This window comes from Leopardus geoffroyi, chromosome C1 (genome assembly GCF_018350155.1).
Source record: "Leopardus geoffroyi isolate Oge1 chromosome C1, O.geoffroyi_Oge1_pat1.0, whole genome shotgun sequence".
NCBI classification, from domain to species: domain Eukaryota; kingdom Metazoa; phylum Chordata; class Mammalia; order Carnivora; family Felidae; genus Leopardus; species Leopardus geoffroyi.
Genome location: NC_059328.1, coordinates 132,314,046 through 132,334,475, shown reverse-complemented (window position 1 = coordinate 132,334,475; position 20,430 = coordinate 132,314,046). Strand labels below are relative to the sequence as shown.

The 20,430-nt window shown below is 33.6% G+C and overlaps 1 protein-coding gene across 4 annotated transcripts in view; it reads left to right on the top strand.

Annotated features, from left to right (window-relative positions):
- The window catches only part of LRP1B (LDL receptor related protein 1B), a 1,910,230-nt gene that overhangs the window by 1,248,377 nt on the left and 641,423 nt on the right, over positions 1–20,430 (top strand). For all 4 annotated transcript variants that reach the window (XM_045479681.1, XM_045479680.1, XM_045479683.1 and 1 more), the window contains exons 23-25: positions 2,844–3,089; positions 17,624–17,821; positions 19,313–19,517. In XM_045479681.1, coding sequence (XP_045335637.1) covers positions 2,844–3,089; positions 17,624–17,821; positions 19,313–19,517 — 649 coding nt within the window. The remainder of the gene's footprint in view (positions 1–2,843; positions 3,090–17,623; positions 17,822–19,312; positions 19,518–20,430) is intronic.

The window sequence follows — 20,430 nt, the reverse complement described above, 5'->3', positions numbered from 1 at the left end:
TTTTCTCAGGGAGATTTTCAAATGACTTCAAGGGGAAAGGTATATGCATTTAGAAAGCAAATGAGAAAAATCTTGAATCATTCAAGAACAAAGTTAACTGTTGATCCTTGCTATGAAGATATGTCAAAGATGAACCAAGCTGGACACTCGTTGAAGTGATAAGGATAGATTTTATTCAGCATTAACTATTGCAATGGGGAAGAATATTCAGCGTGAACTGAAATCACTGAAACAAAAGACTAGAGGCATTTTGAAGGCTGGAGTCTGCTAAGGGAAAGGCACCTGGGAGGCGGTAAGGTGGCTGGTCCCTGTGACTGAGTCATCTGGTTTTGTTAATTGGTGCTTATCCCAGAGGAGAAATACATTTCTCAGATCTTTGACTTGAGACAGTAGTACAAGTCAGAACAAGGTGCACACAACTGGGAACAAGAGTGAGAGAGTTATCTGCTTGAATGTTTGCATTTCAAAGATATTTCTCAGGTCCTTAAGAAGACAGTTCTGGTGGTGGAAGATTTGCATCTTAAAGGTGAAGAAAAAGGACTTATACTCACAAGCTTTCTAAAGTAACTGTTCTAAAATGGGGTTCAGGGACCTATCTGCCTACCACCAGGTTTTGTCTGAAACAAAAAGTAAACTCTCCTGGCAGCATAGAGCTTCCTTAAGCAGGCACTTTAAGCAGGGCTCGAGTCCTGCTAGGGAGGCTGCCTGAGTTGTTAGAAACTATGCTAGTGTTTTTTGGAGTCTCTTCTTCTGTGGTTGGAGGGGTATGGTTGGGGAGGAAAGTAGAATTGAAATTATTTGTGCTAAGGGACTACAGATTTTATAAGCCATTGTTGAAGACTAGTCGAACAGAGGGCTCTGAAGAAACTGACTAGAGTTAGGTCAACGAGAAATTCTTTTTTAGGTAATAAAAATTGTGAAAGAAAGTTGCAGGATTTGATGACAGGTTTAGGGCGAAGGAGGAATTAACAAGGGACTAGCCAAACAAATATATTTATATATTTATTATATTTATATACTCGATTTTAGATTTATAATTTAGATTTATTATAATATATATAATATATTTATATATTCAATTTTAGATTTCAATGTAAATTTTTTTTTTAAATCTATGACTTAATTCCACACATAGCATCAGAAAGAGACATTTCAGTACTACAAGAACAGTCATATTGGAAATAAACTACAAGAACTGTAACAATTGTTTCTCACCTGCTGGGTATGGTGACTTTTCTTTGCCATAATTCTCTTGAAAAAGAATGTCAATTGAACAAAAATGGGGCAAATACTTTAAAATGACTATTGTTTTGAAATGATTACGACTGTAGATGAACAAACATATTTGGAGGAGCTAAATGAATCTATTTTTTTTCTTCTAAAATAATACTAAACTTGAATTCTTAGCAAAATTAGTTAATATAACATCTTCCTTTTCTTATTACTGTAACCTTTTATGGTGGCAAATAGTATGAAGAATAGTTGATCCATATAGAACTTTAGAAAATGCAGAAAATATTTTTAAAGTGTTATATTTAAGCTCAATATTTGAACTAGATACATTTTCATAGACAGCTGGAAACATTTGAGGTATATAAGTAAATGTTACCACAGTTTGCCAGTCAGTGAACAACATTCTCTTTCAGCATATCTCAAAAAACAACTAATTAAATAGGCTTTGAAAACTGCTTAAAATATTTTTAAAGCAAAGGAAGGCAAAGTTTCTTTTAACCTTATTCCTGTGCACCTAATAATACATAGGGATAGGTAATAGTATGGTTGAAAAAACAATTATGTGCTATTTTCATCAAGGACATAATTACATCATCTTGAAATTTTCCCAATGGGACAAGAACTGGCTCAGTGTTGGGACAGCTGTGTGCTGCCTCATTTTTTTTTTGATAATTCAACAAATATTAATATGCTAATATTTGTCCTAGGCACTGTGCTATTAGATATACAAGGCTAAATAGAACAGATATTTTGTATGCCTTCATGGAGCTTACAATTTCATAATGTAATAGAATCTGAAATATATCTAATGCAATTCTCAGTTATAAGTACTACAAAAAAAATGGTCTCTCTCTTTATAAACCGATCATATTATCCATGTAATAAATACTAGTTGCTCATTATTTCAGTCAAAAAATCAGGTCTACTTTTTTGTGTGTATGTATATTATTTACTATGCTTTCATGGCCTCTTTGAATTAATCATAATACCCAATATATAGGGTAGAATGGATAATTAAATAAATGGCTTTAACCAGTAAAGAGCAAACTAACCCATCCTGCATTATCATTATGAATCAGACTATAATTGTAGAAATATATGTATATGTATATATTATATTATATTATATTATATTATATTATATTATATTATATTATATTATATTATATGTATATATTACACATATATGCGTATGCCTGTTTATAAGCACTGAGATAAGTCAAAGTTTCAGATCAATGTATATCCTTTGGGGAGACCTTAGCAACTGGTTTGGTGTAACTGTTGAAAGTCTCAGAATAATCTCTCCAGTAATAATAGAAAGAAACATTGAACACACTTTACATCTATGGGGTAAAACAAAGTGTACTCTATAGTTTTATAGAAATGAAAACCTTCCATTCCCAGTTTCTATCATATAGGATTTGGTTATTCGATGAAATATTTTATCATGCTTACCTCAATCCCTGAAAAAAAAATCCAGGCAGCTTTTCTCTCTTCATGTATAATATCCTTGCTGTAATTCCAGCCTTAGAGAATGGAGTTCAATGATTAGTATTTAATTGAGCAAAACAATTGATAATGCTCTGTAATCTGTTCCCCTCCTTTTATAGATGAATGTTCACTAAACAATGGAGGCTGTAGCAATCATTGTTCTGTTGTGCCTGGAAGAGGAATTGTCTGTTCCTGCCCTGAAGGACTTCGACTAAGCAAAGACAATAAAACGTGTGAAATTATAGATTATTGTAGCAATCATCTGAAGTGCAGTCAAGTGTGTGAGCAGCACAAGCACACAGTCAAGTGCTCATGCTATGAAGGGTGGAAGCTGGATGTGGATGGTGAAAGTTGCACAAGTGTTGGTAAGTAGATGTGTGGTTCATTAGGCTGAAGAATACCAAGTGCTTTTCTGATTTTTGTGAGTTGTGTATCTTGCTATATTTTAGAACAGGTCTTGAGAAAATAATCCAAAACACCTTTAGCGAATTAACAAAGGATTCAACTGATTTTAAATAAGGCATTTAAGTATAGTAATATGTCATTTTAGATCTACTCCAAAATCTTCTGAACAGAGTATATTACTGTAGTCCTTATAATTACAGTCCATCAGATTGTTTTCTTCCTTTCTGAAATACTACTTCCATCATCATCCTCCCTAAAGGCTTGTTTTTGTACTGTCCAAAATATTTACTTTTATTTCTCTTCGCAAGACTTTAGAACCCTCCAGAAGTCTGGTCCTGGCCCATACTTCCAATTTCCTCTACTCTTAAAATCAACTCTGTCCTCTGGCTGTGTTCATCTTCTAAGTGTCCATTTAGAACGTTCTGCTGATCTGTAGGTCTGATTCCAGCGTGGGAAAAATAAGCAGAGACTCTGGAACCTGACTTTTGAACTTTAATCCTACAGCTGTCATTCATTATGTTTGTGACCCTGGTCAGGCTACATAAAACTGCTTGAGCCTCACTTTTCTAATCTTTCAAATATCTGTGGCCATGATAACAATGTCTCCATTATAGCATGTTGCAACAATAACCTGGAGTACTTGCCACTGTGCCCCAACACCCATTAGGTACTTAATGAATGACAGCTTTTCACTATCTTCTCCAGAGACTTAGCTGAGTGTGGAACATTGAGAGTCCGTGGAGAGAATTGAAGGGACCCATGAATGTTGTTGGAGAAAATATTACACCTTTATTTTCTTTAATGTCTCATTGAAAGTTAACACTAATTATTAGCAACAACTATGTGTCCCCATTTGAAGTAATAGGCATTCACATCACGGTAAAGTTGTTGCTGATATCTCAAAATATCATATATGTTCAGGCTTTGGAAACCACTATTACTTTAACAATGAGAATCATTAGACCCACTGCTCAATCTGTTACCAAATACATTAATAAAAAGCAGGTATATTACTACATCCAAAAGTGTTTTTTTGCTTAATATTGGTAACTGCATTTCAACATACAGTATTTGATTCCTATATCTATGTATACTTTTTTTTTACTTTTTTCTTACAGTTTTTGTGCTTTCTAAAACTTTCTGATAAGTGGTACACAGGCTTCATCAGACTGCTAAGAACCTATACATCATAAGCTTTTTTCAGTTTGTTCCTTCCACTTAGATTGTACCTCCCCCTCTTAATCTCTAAAATTCCTAGATGTTCTTTTTTTTAAACGTTTATTTATTTTTGAAAGATAGAGTGAAAGTGGGGGAGGGGCAGAGATAGAGAGAAACACAGAATCTGAAGTAGTCTCCAGGCTCTGAGCTGTCAGCACAGAGCCCAACACGAGCCTCCAATGCACAGACCATGACTTCATGACCAGAGCTGAAGTCAGACGCTTAACCAACTGAGGCATGCAGGTGTCTCAAATTCCTGGATATTCTTTAAGACTTGTAAGCCCAACTTCTTTAAGGGAATATTCTTTCAAATGTGTTTGTTCTCCATTTCTCCTTTCTATGTCTAGAACATATTGTCCATGAAAATATGTGTCCACATTTTTAATTTGCTGCTTTGTATTTCCATCTATCTTCTATTCTTTATCTCTCTGATGAAATAAGCATCTTGAAGTCAAAAATCAAGTTATAGATTTTTCTTTCATGTTTTACATTATATTCAGTCCAGTTCTAGAAAAATAGTATGCAATCAGAAGCATTATATTTTTTCAGAGAATGTTAAGTTACTTCATCCTTTTATATCAAATGCTTTTTTGTGGTTGTTTCTTCTGGCTGTTAAAAATGCCTAGAGGCAAAAGTTTAGCAGACATTTATGTGACTTTCTCCTTTAAGAATCTTGTACAAAGTAATTGGCATGAGAGGCTTAAAAAATAATAACAATTTGTTGTAATGATAATAGTCATTTTATTTATGAACATGTTTTGTTTGGGGAAATAGTAGACCAAATTTTACCTCACATATATTTATAATCCTATTTTACATGAGAATTGCCCCATAACTGGTTTTTGGTTACAGATGACAAAATTATTGACTTATTTTACTGCTTTTGTGTTCTATGAAATCAATAAAAACTCATGTTCAATATTAAAAAATTAATTCAACTTTGGAAATAAGTGACCAGGTACAAAGTAATTCTCCTAATGTAATTGGCTCCGTCTGTTCTCAGATCAGATAGAGACTCTAACAGTACTATGTCAGTTCTCACTGCTAACATTGCTGTATTTCACACCTGCTTTGTTTATTATAATTTAAGTGAGAAGCAAAGGTATATTTTACTTTTTAAAGATAATATGGAGCTTTCTTACATGGAGAATTTAACCTGATCATAATTTATACCTTCCTGAAACATATAGTATACCAAATAGCATTGTCAGCATGTATATTATTACAGACAATACAGGTTTTGTTAGCTATTGAAGATTATTTTTTATTTAAACCAATTTTCTTATATAAAAAAGGATTTATTCTGTATTTTATTCACTTCCTTTCTTTTTTAAAAACTTTTAGTACAGTCAGAGTTCAATAAAAATGAATTAACCATTAACCATTGGACTTTGAAAATAAAATTTCTTTTTCCTTGCTCTTCTTTTGTTACTTTTTCCCATCATTTTTGAGTTGAGTCCCTGCTTTTAAAATGTGTCCTTTCTATTGAATGCAATACCTGTGATTATTCTTCTTGACATTTTAAAAGTAAAGAATAATAGTATTCTTTATGCTTCAAATTAGAGCCATGACTCCCCAACATTTTTTCTCTTGAATCTTCTGTAGTTTTTTTCATACTTTCTTATATATCTCAATTCCTTTCTTCCTAAATTCTTTACAATATGTCTTTTGCTGAATTGCTGAACTGATTCTGTTTTCTTGAAGTTCATTCCTAACATCTTGTTAGTTAAATATAAAGATTTCCATAAATACTGTTTTTATGATCCTGAGTTTTTATTTAATATATCTGCAAATCTAATTTTTCTTGGGCATTTCAGTACTTTATTTTACCAATTCCTTTTTAATATGTGATGTATTAATCACCTTTCTCATGAAGTATTGGTTTCTTTATACTAGGAACAACCAGAATATTGCTGCTGATTTCTTTCTTTTTTTTTTAATTTCTAGTTTCTTTTCTGTTAGGTAGACAACTTGCAAATTTACAGCATACTTCTAGTTACATTGGAAAGAATATTAAAGCATTCCTTCTTATTTTCTCTTAGCCTGAATTAGGTTAGATTTCCCCACCAAATTTTTTCTTGGTTCTTATTCTCTTATATTTCCATTCTTAGATTTTAAAAAATATATTTAATGCAGAAACCAGTTAAAAGGTTTTTCAGGCAAAAGATGGTAACCTCCACTAAGAAAGAAAACAACAGCTTCAAGATGTTTTTTTTTAAATTTTTATTTTATTTAAGTTTATTGATTTATTTTGAGAGAGAGAGAGAGAGAGAAAGAAAGAGAAAGAAATAGTGTGCAAGCAGGGGAGGGAGGGAGGGAGGGAGAGAGACAGACAGAGAGAGAGAGAGAGAGAGAGAGAGAGAGAGGGAAAGAGGGAGAGAGAGAGTATCCCAGGATCCACACTGTTAGTGTGAGCCCAGTGTGGGGCTTGGACTCAGAAACCATGAGATCATGACCTGAGCGGAAATCAGGTGTCAGGGACACTTCACCAATGGAGAAGTGAGCAAAAATAAGAAGCAAAAAATACTTTTCCCAGTATATTTTGCCTTGGGTGTAATGAATTTTTTTGTATGCTTATCTTCTCTCATCCAACAAATTACTAGCTCTTCAGAATAGGATAAATTTTTATATGTGCTATTTATTTTCCTTAAATTTCTAAGAACAAGAGAGATTTTTTTAAAAAAATATGTGTTTTCTCATCAATTTTTTGTTAACCAAACCACAAAATATTTTGTGGAAATTATATCAGATGTCAGAATAGAATATTGTGTATTCTTTAGAAAAAAAATATTTTTCAATTCAATTTACATCCTTTTTTATGGAAGGAGATTATGATGTAATCCACAGTTTTACAAACACAAAGCTGCATAAATGTGGTGATCTCCTGTTGGTGCATTGTGCCCACTACTGAAACCTTAATTCTCATCTACCCCTAAATGATCTCTTGGAGATCTTCCTTTACCACCTCGGATCTGATAACTGTGGCATTTATATTTCCAGCTGCTGTCTTTCCTACTGTCCTGTTCTGTTTCATCAGATATCACCAAGTCACCTTAAAATGAGTTGGCTGAAATGGACTCTTTCCCTTGTCTTTCATTTATCCTTTGTCCTGTCAGTGGTTCCAGTTTTCTTCTGGTTCAGGGCTCACAACCTGAACTTACCTTTGACTTCCCAGTTCTTTGCTGGCCCCTTTCCCCATGTCCTAATTTTTTCTACACGATATCTTCCAGACACAGTCCTCCTTCTCCGATTGGTAGCATTTGTACCACCATCCCAGCCAGGAGTTAAAGATGTTGTAATGATGATGGCAGTCCTCTCTCTGGCCTCTTTGTTGTCATCTTCTGTTTCTTTAGTTTGTAAGAAGAATATTGAAACTTGAAGGGATGAGGTATTTTTTCTTGAAAAGAGAGAGGGAAATCCAAATCTGGAAGATGAGAATTAATGGAAAGAGGTCAGAAGTATAGTGAAGAATAAGAAGTGAAAGAAAGAAGAATGAAGTAATGATAAGCAAATGGCTACCTTGTGGAATAATGGTAAATAAAGGTGAAGAGATCAAAGGAATGAAGCTGGTTTATAATTTGGCGATCCACTTCTTTATTTTAGTACAATGACACTTTTACATATCAGTCTCTATCCATGATTTTAAGTAACTCTCAATAATTTACAGAAAGAACGTTCAATTCTTCAGTCTCCTATTTAGAGCCTTCTTCATTTTCATTTATTTTCTCTCTCCAACCTAATCTTTCATTATCCTCCAATGTGGGTTTCCATTCCAAGCACCATATTATTGTTTTCATCATTAGTAATGGTAGTAAATAGTGACCAAGAATGTATAAAGTACTTTCACATGTATCGCTTTATTTTACCATCTCTTTCATATACTCTGCTCATTATCGTCTGTGACCTTTCAGGATGACAAATTCTTCTTCATGATTTCCTGCTAGTTTATGAAATTCCATATTGGATTATTCACTACAGTTTTTTTTTATTTTCTCAAAAAAGGAAATAATAATTTAATAAACTAACTGAAATCTGAAAAGTGGAGGCACTTGGAGAAGTTCTCAAGATCCAGAGTTCAAATAGAAATAATTTGAATATTTACATTTTGATTTTTTATTGGAAAACTGCTTTATTATAGTCAAGTGTAATCAACTGTAAATATTCATCAACTGTATTCTCAACAGAAAATGACTATATTAAATACAATAATTTGAAAAGCCTTTGGGAATTTTTAATCAAGTAGTCAAGGTAACAGTCACTGTTCAGAGTAAACAAGAAATGTTTTGGGGGCACATGGTTGGCTCAGTTAGTAGAGCCTGCAGATGTTGATCTCAGGGTTGTGAGTTCAAGCTCCACTCTGGGTGTAGAAATTACTTAAAAATAAAATGTTTTTAAAAATTCAAAAAAATGTATGTTTTCAATCACCTTTCATTTTATGAAATCTTTCAAACATATTGAGAATAACATATTCACAGCTAATATTTTAGGATACTGAAATATTTTCAGTTTTTTTCAGGTTGTTTATGATATAAATCATTTTGTAAAGTTGACGAAACATTAGATCACTCTGAAGCCCTCTGTTCATCCATTCTTTCATCCCCTGAGAACACTACTTATGTGAAATGGGGTAACTGTTCTGTCATAGTTTGTGTTCTTAAACAACATGTAATATATTTCTTTTTCTGTATAACAGATGGATTAAAATATAATTTATATACCATAAAATTCATTATTTTAAAGTGCACAATTCTGTGGTTGGTAGTATATTCACACAGTAGTGTAACCATTACCACTATGGAATTGAGAATAAAATATTCTAAATATTTTAATCCCTCCTTTAAACAAACCGCATATGTATTTAAAATCACTCTCGCTCAAACCCTACTTCACCCCTGGCAACCTCAAAATCTGTTTTCTGTCTCTATAGATTTGCCTAGTCTGGACATTTCATGCCAGTGGAATAATACACCATGTGGTCTTTTGTGCCTGGCTTCTTTCAAGTGGCATAATGTTTTCAGGGTTCATTCATGTTTTACCATACATTACATTTACTTTTGTTGCTGAATAATATATTTATGGTATTAATATACCATTTTGTTTTTCCATTCATCAGGATATGAGCATTTGAATTGTTTTTATTCTTTGATTATATGAATACTATGAATATTCATAGTTTTTGTGCAGACATGCATTTTCATTTCTCCTGTGTATAGAACTAAGAGTGGAATTGTTGGGTCATACGGTAGGTCATTGTTTAACATTTTGAGCAACTGCCAAAGTGTTTTCCAAAGTGACTGCTTCATTTTAGAACTGCCAGCAGTGCATGAGGGCTCCAATTTCTACACAATCTTGCCATCAGTCAATATTGTCCATCTTTTTTATTATAGTCATCCTAGGGGGTGTGAAGGGGTATTTTGCTGTGCTTGTTTTGTGTTTCCCTGATGACTAATGGTGTTGAGCATCTTTTCATGTGCCTTTTGGTCATTTTTATAGGCTTTTGAGTGAAATGCCTATTCAGAGTCTTTGCCTAATCTAAGGTCACTAAGTATCCCTCTATTAGTTGTATCATTTTAGATCTTATATTTAGGTCTATAATACATTTTAATTTTTCTAAATGGTGTGAGGTTCCAACTTCATTCTTTGGAATGTGGAAATCCAGCTCCCCCAGCACATCTTGTTGAAAGGTCCATTCTTCCATTGAACAGTTCTCTGGAGATTGGGCTTTTGGGGGAGCTTCAAATCCATCTTTCCCCTCTGGGAACTTCTGGACTGTTTGTTTTTAAATCTACTATGAAACTAAGGAAAGGGGGATGGGATTGGTACATGTTGAAACACCACATAATTTGCAATTTGTACTGGTATTCAGCAGTTTTTCTTTTTAAAAAAAATTGTTTTAATGTTTGAGAGAGAGAGATCGTGAGCGGGTGGGGGGCAGAGAGAGAGGGAGACACAGAATCTGAAGCAGTCTCCAAGCTCTAAGCTGTCAGCACAGAGCCCAACATGAGGCTCGAACTCACGAACAGTGAAATCATGACCTGAGCAAAGTCAGATGCTTAACCAACTGAGCCACCCAGGTGGCCCAGCAGTTTTTCTTAAATAAACACCCATTGGATTGTTATTAGATTTTGGTTAATTTCTATAGTTCAGAAAAAAAGATGATTTTAACCATTTTTCCAGTGTTTTCACTGTTTTTATGAGGGAGAGGATTTGGGGATCCTTACATTACCATTCAGGAACTGATTCTCTATTTCATTAATTTAAATTGTTCATGTTTTTTAATCTATTCATTTATTGCCATCATATCTTTATTTCAGAATTCTTTATTGAGGTCTTATTGGGCAAGAAATTGTTCAGTAATTATTTTTAGTGTTAAAACATATGAAGAGCTTAGCAGTCTTTATAATTGATTTTTAACTTAATTCCATTGTGCTCAGAGTGGGTGTCCATTATTAGGTTGATTGTTTGCTATTTCTTGAGACTTACTTTAGAGACTAGTATATGACCGTTTTGTTGCGTTCCATGTATGCTTAAAGAGAATATGTCTTCTGTTTTGATGTACAGCTTTCTATACGTTTCTGGTAGAGTGAGCTTTTTGTTTATTTTGTTGTTTAAATCATCTGTGTTATTGTTTTTCATATCGGTTTTTGTGTAGGAATTGTGGTTAAATACATCACAATATGATTATGGATTTATCAATTTCTCTATTTGATTTTGTTTTTTATGTATTTTAGCCTATATTATTAAGGCACACACCATTTTAAGAGTTTTATTTTATCTGTTATTTTTCTTATCATATAATAGAGAACTTTTTATTTCTACAAAAGCTATTTCCTTAAAGTGTATTTTGGTTAATATTAATATTGCTTCATTAATAATGAAATTAATAATTCAAGACTCTTTACAAATGAAACTTTAGATCGTGTATCACCAAAAGTACTCTTTTATTTTAAAAATCAAGACAACAAGGGTCGCCTGGGTGGCTCAGTTGGTTAAGCATCTGATTCTTGATTTTGGCTCAGGTCATGATCTCATGGTTTGTGAGTTGAAGCCCCATGTCAGGCTCTGTGCTGATGTGCAGAGCCTGCTTGGGATTCTCTTTCTCCCTCTCTCTCTCTGCCTCTCCCCTGCTTGTGGGCTTTAGTGCTTTTCTTTATTTGTAGCAGAGGCAAGTGGAGAATCCAGGTCTTCTGTTGTAGAATTCCTTTATAAATTCAGTTGTAGGAAATAAGTCATAATTTTGGGTTCAGGAGAATGTATTTTCTCAAATAGAGCATGAAAATAAGAGCAGTTAATGATCTCTTAAATATGGCCATAGTGGAAATACCAGTTCTTTTGAAGGGAAGAAACACAGTATCTAGCATTTGCATACTGAAATTCTTTGCTTAATGTATATGTCATGGCCAAACAATTTTTATTTATTTGTGAGTGTTTCTAAAAAGTAGGAAGTATTAATTCCATCTATTACTAGTTTGAATTTTTATTATTAAAAATCTTAGTAGAAAATCCATGTGCTAAAAATTTATATCAAAACAAAATGAAGTGAAAGTTTTCTCCCCTCTTCTGAACCCCAGTCTCCAATTTCCATGGCAGAGGTAACAGCATTCCCTCATTAACACAACAAGATATATTCTATGCCTCACCTTCCTGTAGGTCTAGAAAAATATTTTTTTTAATTTAAATGGTAGCATCGATTTTGCATTGTTTATATCTTCCTGTTTCAAATTACAAAATATTTGGAATTATTCAGTAGCTGTACATCTATATCAATCACATTAATTTATGTGGCCCCATTATCTTATAATATATGACTGTACCATAAGTTATTTTGCCAGCTATCTATTGGTAAACATTTCTGTTGTTTCTAGTATTTTGCTACTACAAATAATATTGGAGAGCATTTCCTTAGCCATCTGCCATTTTTAAATAGGCAAAACTATATCTTTAGAGTAATTCCTTACGAACAGACTTAGTTGGTCAAGGTGTGTGTGTGTGTGTGTGTGTGTGTGTGTGCGCGCGTGTGTGTGTGCGTGTGTGTGTGTATGTACATGCATATAGATGTATCTCTTGTGATGGCTGTTGCCTAGTGGCTCTCTATATGGTTATAACAAGTTATACTTCCATTATCAATACATCAGAATGTCTTTTGCCTACATTTTAATCAATATAGGGTCTTCAGAAACATTTTAATGATTTAAAATTCATTTATCATTTTATGAGAGAAATTAGTTTAAAATTTAAAAGTTGTTCAGATTTTCCTTTCTCTGAATTATCTGTTTAATACATTTTGTCTCTTATTTATTTGAGTATTTTATAATCAATAAATGGGAGCTCATATGTCTTAAAGAATTTAGTCATTTATTATATTGCATATGTTCAGTGAAGTTTGTCATTTGTCTTTTGACTTTTTTACATTATTTTTCTCCTACAATTTTTAATGTATATTAAACACCATTCTTGGGGCGCCTGGGTGGCTCAGTCGGTTAAGCGGCCGACTTCGGCTCAGGTCACAATCTCACGGTCCGTTAGTTCCAGCCCCGCGTCGGGCTCTGGGCTGATGGCTCAGAGCCTGGAGCCTGCTTCAGATTCTGTGTCTCCCTCTCTCTCTGGCCCTCCCCCCGTCCATGCTCTGTCTCTCTCTGTCTCAAAAGTAAATAAAAATATTAAAAAAAATTTTAATAAACACCATTCTTTTCTTTATTTCTTCTATGATTTTTGCCAAATGCACAAAGGCCATTTTCATTCGAGAGTTCTAAAAATAATTATTCTATGTTTACTTCCAAGGCTTTCATAGTACCATTTATTGTATCAAAATTATTAAGCTATCTAGATATTTTTGTATTAAATCAAAATCTTCCAACTTCATTTCTTCTCCAGGTACCCTAAAACTACCATATTTCTCAGCTCTAAAGTTAGATATGGGTCAGTACCAAAATATTTTTTATTGATATAATAATATATCTTAATATTTGTTGAAGTTAATCATTATTATATATTTACCCTAGAGTTGTCCTGGTGAGTCACACTTTTTTAATGTAAACTTTAGAATTATCTAGTATTATTTTTAAAGAAAAGTATTTGTCATTTTTTTTTCATCACAGGAAATTTATAAATTAATTCAGGCAGAAGCAAGATCTTTGGGACATTGTTTTTTTTGTTTGTTTGTTTGTTTCCTTTTGTTTCTATCTAATAATACTGTATGCCTTTCCATTTTTTGAAGTCTTTATTTCTTTCATTAGTGTTTTAAAATTTCTTCATAAATATTTATATATTTCTTAATAATTCCATTCCTAGATTCCTTATCTTTTTAAATATTTTTTTTCTGTTTATTCATGTTTTTGAGAGAGAAACAGAGCATGAGTGGGGGAGGTACAGAGAGAGAGAGAGAGAGAGAGAGAGATACAGAATCTGAATCAGGCTCCAGGCTCTGAGCTGTCAGCACAGAGCCTGACCCGGAGCTCAAACCCATGAATCTCAAGATCATGACCTGAGCTGAAGTGAGACACTCAACCAAATGAGCCACCCAGGCACTCCTCCTTATCTTTTTTCATTATTACTGCCAGTGTGCATTTGTTCTTTTTTTTTTTTTTTCTATTTTGTCTTCTCAGTAGCTGTAGGAAGGTTAGCGATTTTTGTCTAAAAATATGTAATCAGTTCTTCCCCACCCTTTGCCTCTGGAATCCACTGTTCTATCTCTATTGTTTCACCTTTTCCAAAATGTCATTGAAATGGAATGATATTGTCTATAGACTTTTGAACCTGGCTCCTTTCACTTCATGTATTGCATGCCTGTTTGATTCTCCATTCAGACCTTCTTCATGAATCTTTATGGTGTCAATGGGTTCAGAGAAGTTTCTGAGGCCAGAGTGTTATTCTCATCCTTTTTTTCCCAAAAAGTGATTATGGGATCTGCCCTTTAGTTATGCTACCTCCTTTGAAAATTGTGCTCTGCCAGCATTATATATGTATGTATGTATATATATATGTATACACACACACACACACACACATATATACATATATATATATATATATACACACACATATATATACACATACATTATAGATGTATGTGTATATATACATACACACACATGCGCACACACACACACACACACACACACACACACACACAGCTATAGGCATCATCTCTCAGAAACTGTCCATACTTTGAATGTATTCAGCATTCTTCTAATGTTGTGGTGTTTTGGTAACATGTCTTCCAGTGTTAGTGAAGGTGGAACTTGCATTTCTTTTTCTTTTTTTTTTTTTTTTTTGATTTTTCTAGTGTGATTTTCTAAGGAAGAGGCAGCACATCATTGCTTTGCAATTTTGAAACTCCATGTCCTTTAAAAGCTATTAAATATAAATGTCTCTAGCAAGTGGCTGCTGCGCCTCTAATTTACTACTTGACTAAAGGCAAACTATAAGCCAAAGGATGGGGAAGCTCTTCAGAGCTGAAATATCACTAGCTTCAGCACATGCTAAGAAATATCCAACTGTTTTTGCATATTATCATTCCAACCTTTTCTCTTACACAATAGCTCTTTTGCTTATTCCTTTGAGTAATCTTTGAAATTTAATATTATAATAAAGATTTATTAAGATATTGAGCATCTGCACTTTTAATGATCAATTATCCTGATAAGTCAGTATGGTATATATTTTATAAATTAAAAAGTATTGAGGATCAGAGTGTTTAAGTAAGCTTCTCAAACTTACACAGTGAGTCAGTAAAGAGCTCTGTTTTCAACCCTTATTTTTTGACTCCAAATCTATTTTTTTTCGACTACTTCACATTTACCTCCACATTTGCATTCACTGTGATGATTATGAGCTTTTTAAAAAAATTCATATACATTATTTAATTGGATTCTGATAACAGTGTAAGTTAAATTGGAAGGAGGTTGTCATTAACTCCATTCTGCAGGTAAAGACAATTTCTGAAAAAAATAAAGAATTTTTTAAGGCAAGCAGTTATTTCATAGCCAGAGCAGATTCATACAAGGGATCCTGATCCAAAATTAGGTGTTCTCCCTTCTAAATAACTGTACATCCAAAAGAACCATTTTCTTTATTTAGAAAATTCTAAATTCTGGATTTAAAATTTTGTGAGCATTTGTTCTATCGGGAGCTCTTTGGCACTAGTTATTTAATATATGTTTGATATTTTTATCAGTTGGCTACTATCACAGTAATGTTTTGCAAGAAACACCATAATACTGTTTAATAAATAACCACGATACCTATAAGATCACAACAATATACGTAATTACTGCTCACAAGTTCTCAGGCTACTGACTGGTTTTTGTGGTCTTGAACGGGCTTGCTTATACTATGCAGTCAGCTTCAGGTTAAAGTAGGTGGCTCTGTGGATCATGGCAGGGCTCTCTCCCATGCTAGCCATCAGCTAGTTTCTTAAGGTGGAGTCTGTTCCACTTGTATTCATTCAAAACACATTCATTTAATGTTCTAGGTAGAGCTTACTAAAAAAATAGATTCATGTCCAGTGGGAAAAAATGGCCAGTGAATTCCCTAAACCAAGGACATGACAGCCAGCCTCGGTTAGCTCTGTTCTAAATCTAAGACCTGGTATGTATCATGTCTTCCCTGGTGCTAGGTATTAGGGACATCATAATGAACAAGGCAAACAAGATCCTTGTTTCAATAAAGCATTTAAGCCAGTGAAGAAGGTAGATGAAAAACAAATAAATAGTGATTTTAAATATACTTCAAAGAGAATTAATAGGCTATGGAGATATAAAATAATAAAAAATGGCCTTTATTTGGCACCTGGATGGGTCAGTCAGTTAAGCTTCTGACTCTTGGTTTTCAGCTCAAGTCATGATCTCGTGGTTCCTGACTTTGAGCCCCACATTGGTCTCTGTGCTCACAGCACTTGCTGGTAATTCTCTCTCCCTCTCTCTGCCCTTCCCCTGCTCATTCGTGTGTGTGTGTGTGTGTGTGTGTGTGTGTGTGTGTGTGTGTGCGCGCGCGTGCGCGCGCGCTCTCTCCCTTTCTCTCTCTCTCTAAAAATAAATAAATAAATATAATTTTTCTAATGGTCTTTACTAGGAAATTGATCAGGATACACCTCTCTGAGGAATGAAAATTAATAAGAACAGTAAACCTGGTTGCAGCGGACAAAAACCCAGCCCAAACTGAGTGAATAGTTACCTGCATTGGATTATATATCCAAAGCATGGGAAATATATAGGGAGTATGAAGGGAGGAACTTGTCTTAGGGAGAATTCCAACTGTGGACTTGAACATCCTTAGGACACAGTATCACCACAGGTCATTGTTGCTTCGTTCTTTGTGGCTCTTTTCTGTTTTAAAACAATATCACAAGTACACTTACACAAACTACAAGGGTATAGACACTGGCAATACTAGAGTTAGCGATCTGTGACCTTGAAAGAAAAGACACTCTTCACCCTCAGCTTGAAATCTTTTCTAGAAGTTTATAGACTCATTAGCCTAATTTAGATTTCACATCCGCCTCTTAAGCCAGATGATTACAGTAGCTTACATTCACGGGATGTGCCTAGACTTAAATTAGGAAAACATATTGCCCTAAAGGAAAGCCCAAAGGAATTGTATTAAATGGAAATGGGGGCAAATCTTTGTAAGCCTGGGTCCCTCCCTCAAAATATGTATTTATAAAGCAAAATTCATGTCTAACTCATATTAGTATGCCCAGCAGTAATTATACAGGACTTGATACATTTCCAAAAGGATAGCATAATTTTAGTACATTTCAGACTGTGGAGGAAGCCATCATCTCTCCTCTTATGGAGAATACTCCCTAACTATACATAAGCATGTAACTCTTACAGAATCCTCTTTTATTGGATATATTTCCTTTGTGGATCTGTAGGCATGTGATGGGCTAAGAGTAGCAGAACTAGTTTTGCCAACTCTTAGTACTTCCTATGTTGATGTTTCTGAGGTTTGGACTGTCACCTGAAGCTCCACTAAAATGGAAAACCCTTATTTTTGTCTTGAAATTACAATAATTCTTATATTCATTAATCAGAATCAGGTGTATGGAAATCTAAGGAATAAAAATGTATTTATACTTTATTTTAATGAATACGTGTAAACCTAAATTTTTCAAGTTTCTTTTAAATGTTGGATTAAAAGAAATTGCTCCTTTAATAACAGAGAATTATATAATAAATTATGGCTTTAAATAATTGGATTTGACCTCAGGTATTCTACTTATGAAAGCATATAAATATTTTTATAAGTCTATTAAAAATAAATTTATTTTCAGATCCTTTTGAAGCATTCATCATCTTTTCTATTCGCCATGAGATCAGAAGAATTGATCTGCATAAAAGAGACTACAGTCTACTTGTTCCTGGGTTGAGAAACACAATAGCGCTTGATTTTCACTTCAATCAAAGTTTACTGTATTGGACAGATGTTGTAGAAGACAGAATATATCGGGGCAAACTTTCTGAAAGTGGAGGTAATTTTTTAGTGAGAACTCCAAAACAATATTCTGTAATCCGAAGGGATTTTGATTAATCTTTGCACGTTGGTTCTCTATCTCCTGCCTCATGTATGTAAAACAATAGATGTCAAGTACATGTGTGAAAATATGTTGAGGGAGGGGAATAAATGGCAAAAGCCTGTGCTATGCATACCATTTTCAAATTATGAGCTTTTCCATGGGCGTTGGTGAAAAAATTTGCTTATAAGAAATAACCACTGCCTTCCACACACTAGTAGATACATTTTGAGAGTTGAAATGTTTTGTTTTATTTAAAAAAAAGTTTTATTTTATTTTATTTATTTTTTTATTTATTTAAATATTTTATTTTATTTTACTGTCAGCAAGATTTAAACAAGCACTGAATTGGTACAAAGACCACTGATATGAACTAAATGTTTTTTGTCATAATTTGACTTATCTCTTTTGGCTAATGTAGGCTTAAGTAGCGAGGCTATGAGATAAATATATGTAATAATCTTTTTGAAAATGTTGGATCTGTGTAGCATTCCAAACCCCAGGTGTTTCTATCAAAATATAAATTTCTCCTTAAATCACCTTTACAATTTTGGAAAAAATGGTAATAACACAATATAATTATCATATGTGAATTTATGTCCTGTCACATATTTCAAGAGACTTATTTCAAGTGATGGATTTAGATCTTTGGGCTTAGACTGTTAACTGTTAAAAAAAAATTAAAATATATAACAAAAACACCAGCAATGTCATAAACTATGAAGAGTTGTCCTATTAGAAAAAGTGTTTTTTTTTAAATAATTACTTTAATTACAAAAGAAATTTAGAAGTGAGTAAGTAAGGATATTGGTGGGCATTATCAAATTGTTTATTTGTATTTAGACCTCACTAATGTCTTCTTCTGTTATTTGTAAACATGCTATGTCTTGTAAGTCTTTTGGGCCAGGGAGGAGTGGGGAGTATGATTTGGGATTTACCTTTGTTAAGGGTAAGTGCAGTAAAAGCTCTTATCTATCATGCTTCAGAAGACGGTGGGTGCTGACAAGCTATACTGCATATTGCCCCAGGTAGACTTGATCCTCTTTATTCTACACCTAAAGATCAATGTTGAAACTAAATTGTAATGATATTAACTAGCGCATCATTATTCCCCAAACCGGTGTTCTATTTCAAAAATCAGAAGCAAGAAATAACTTTTTGAACCCTAAACATTGTTGTTCGCCTGAGAGTTTTTTTAAAATTCTTTTTCACTGCCACTGAAAAGACTTAAGAAATTAAAATTTTCTGGTAGGGAAGTTCAGTAATTCTAAATTTGGAGACTTCTTAGTTTCCTTTGTGCCTTATAACACATTTGCACTATACCTTTCAAACTCAATAAAATACTTTAAAACTCTGTGCTGCTCATACACTGGTCTTTTCCTTTGTCCTTAACATGTTCCTTGAATGGGTACAAGAGTTGATTTCCTTTTTTTTTTTTTTTTTTTGTAGGGGTCAGCGCAGTCGAAGTAGTGGTGGAGCATGGCTTGGCTACCCCAGAAGGGCTGACAGTCGACTGGATAGCGGGCAACATATACTGGATAGACAGCAATCTGGACCAAATTGAAGTGGCCAAGCTAGATGGTTCCCTACGCACTACACTAATAGCCGGAGCCATGGAACATCCCAGAGCCATTGCTTTGGACCCAAGATTTGGGTAAAGAAGTTTGCCTTTCACAGATTGACTTTGACATAAAAAATAATCTTTTAAATTAATATTGAATTCAATTATTGCATAAATTATTAGATTGCTTATTTTGTGCATGTACATATATGTATATGTATATAATTGTATATATACGAGTTTAAGTTTATTAGCACAAGTGTGGCTATAAGATTGTTTACATAGGTACTTTTAGAGGATAGAAATATCTTTTTGCTAAATATGAACATTAGGCCCTATTGGAAAGTGTTGCAACTCATTTTTGAAGCAGTAATTTAATGAATTTCTCTTTGCCCTGCCAAAGAGGTGCCATAATTGTTTCTAATGGTTGCAGACCACAGGGCCAGTCTCTGGTTCAAACAGTCACAGATGTTTATCACATCACCTCTTATGTATTTTGTAAGTACTTGGAGTCACTTTAAAAGAAAATTCGCATAGACTTGAAGGAGTCCAGTCATGAGACACTGACTATTGGTGTGTTTGAAAGACAAGGCACATGATTCTCAAAAACAAGGTAAAATGTTGAGTAACTCAGGTTATTGTCTCTAGTGTTCCCCTGTGTGTGCCTCTGTGAAAGAGCAGAAGAGAGACAATGGATTTGGAGCCAGAAAACGAGGATTCCAGTTCCTACTCAGTCACTTATTATCTGGAGAACCTACTCTATTAACTTCCCTTAAATTTTAGTTTCTTTTTCTTTTGTAAATCAGAGATATTATCTTTATCATTTGGTTGTTTTTGAGGAGATGATAAATATGTGTAAGATAGTATGTAACTGATATAGGTGAGACTACTATTTATTTATGATTTATTTTTATTTATTTATTATTACTATTTATTATCTATTTAATTATTTATTACCTTGGTAATTATTTTGTAAATCCAAAACTATCTTCAAGGCTAAAGGTTA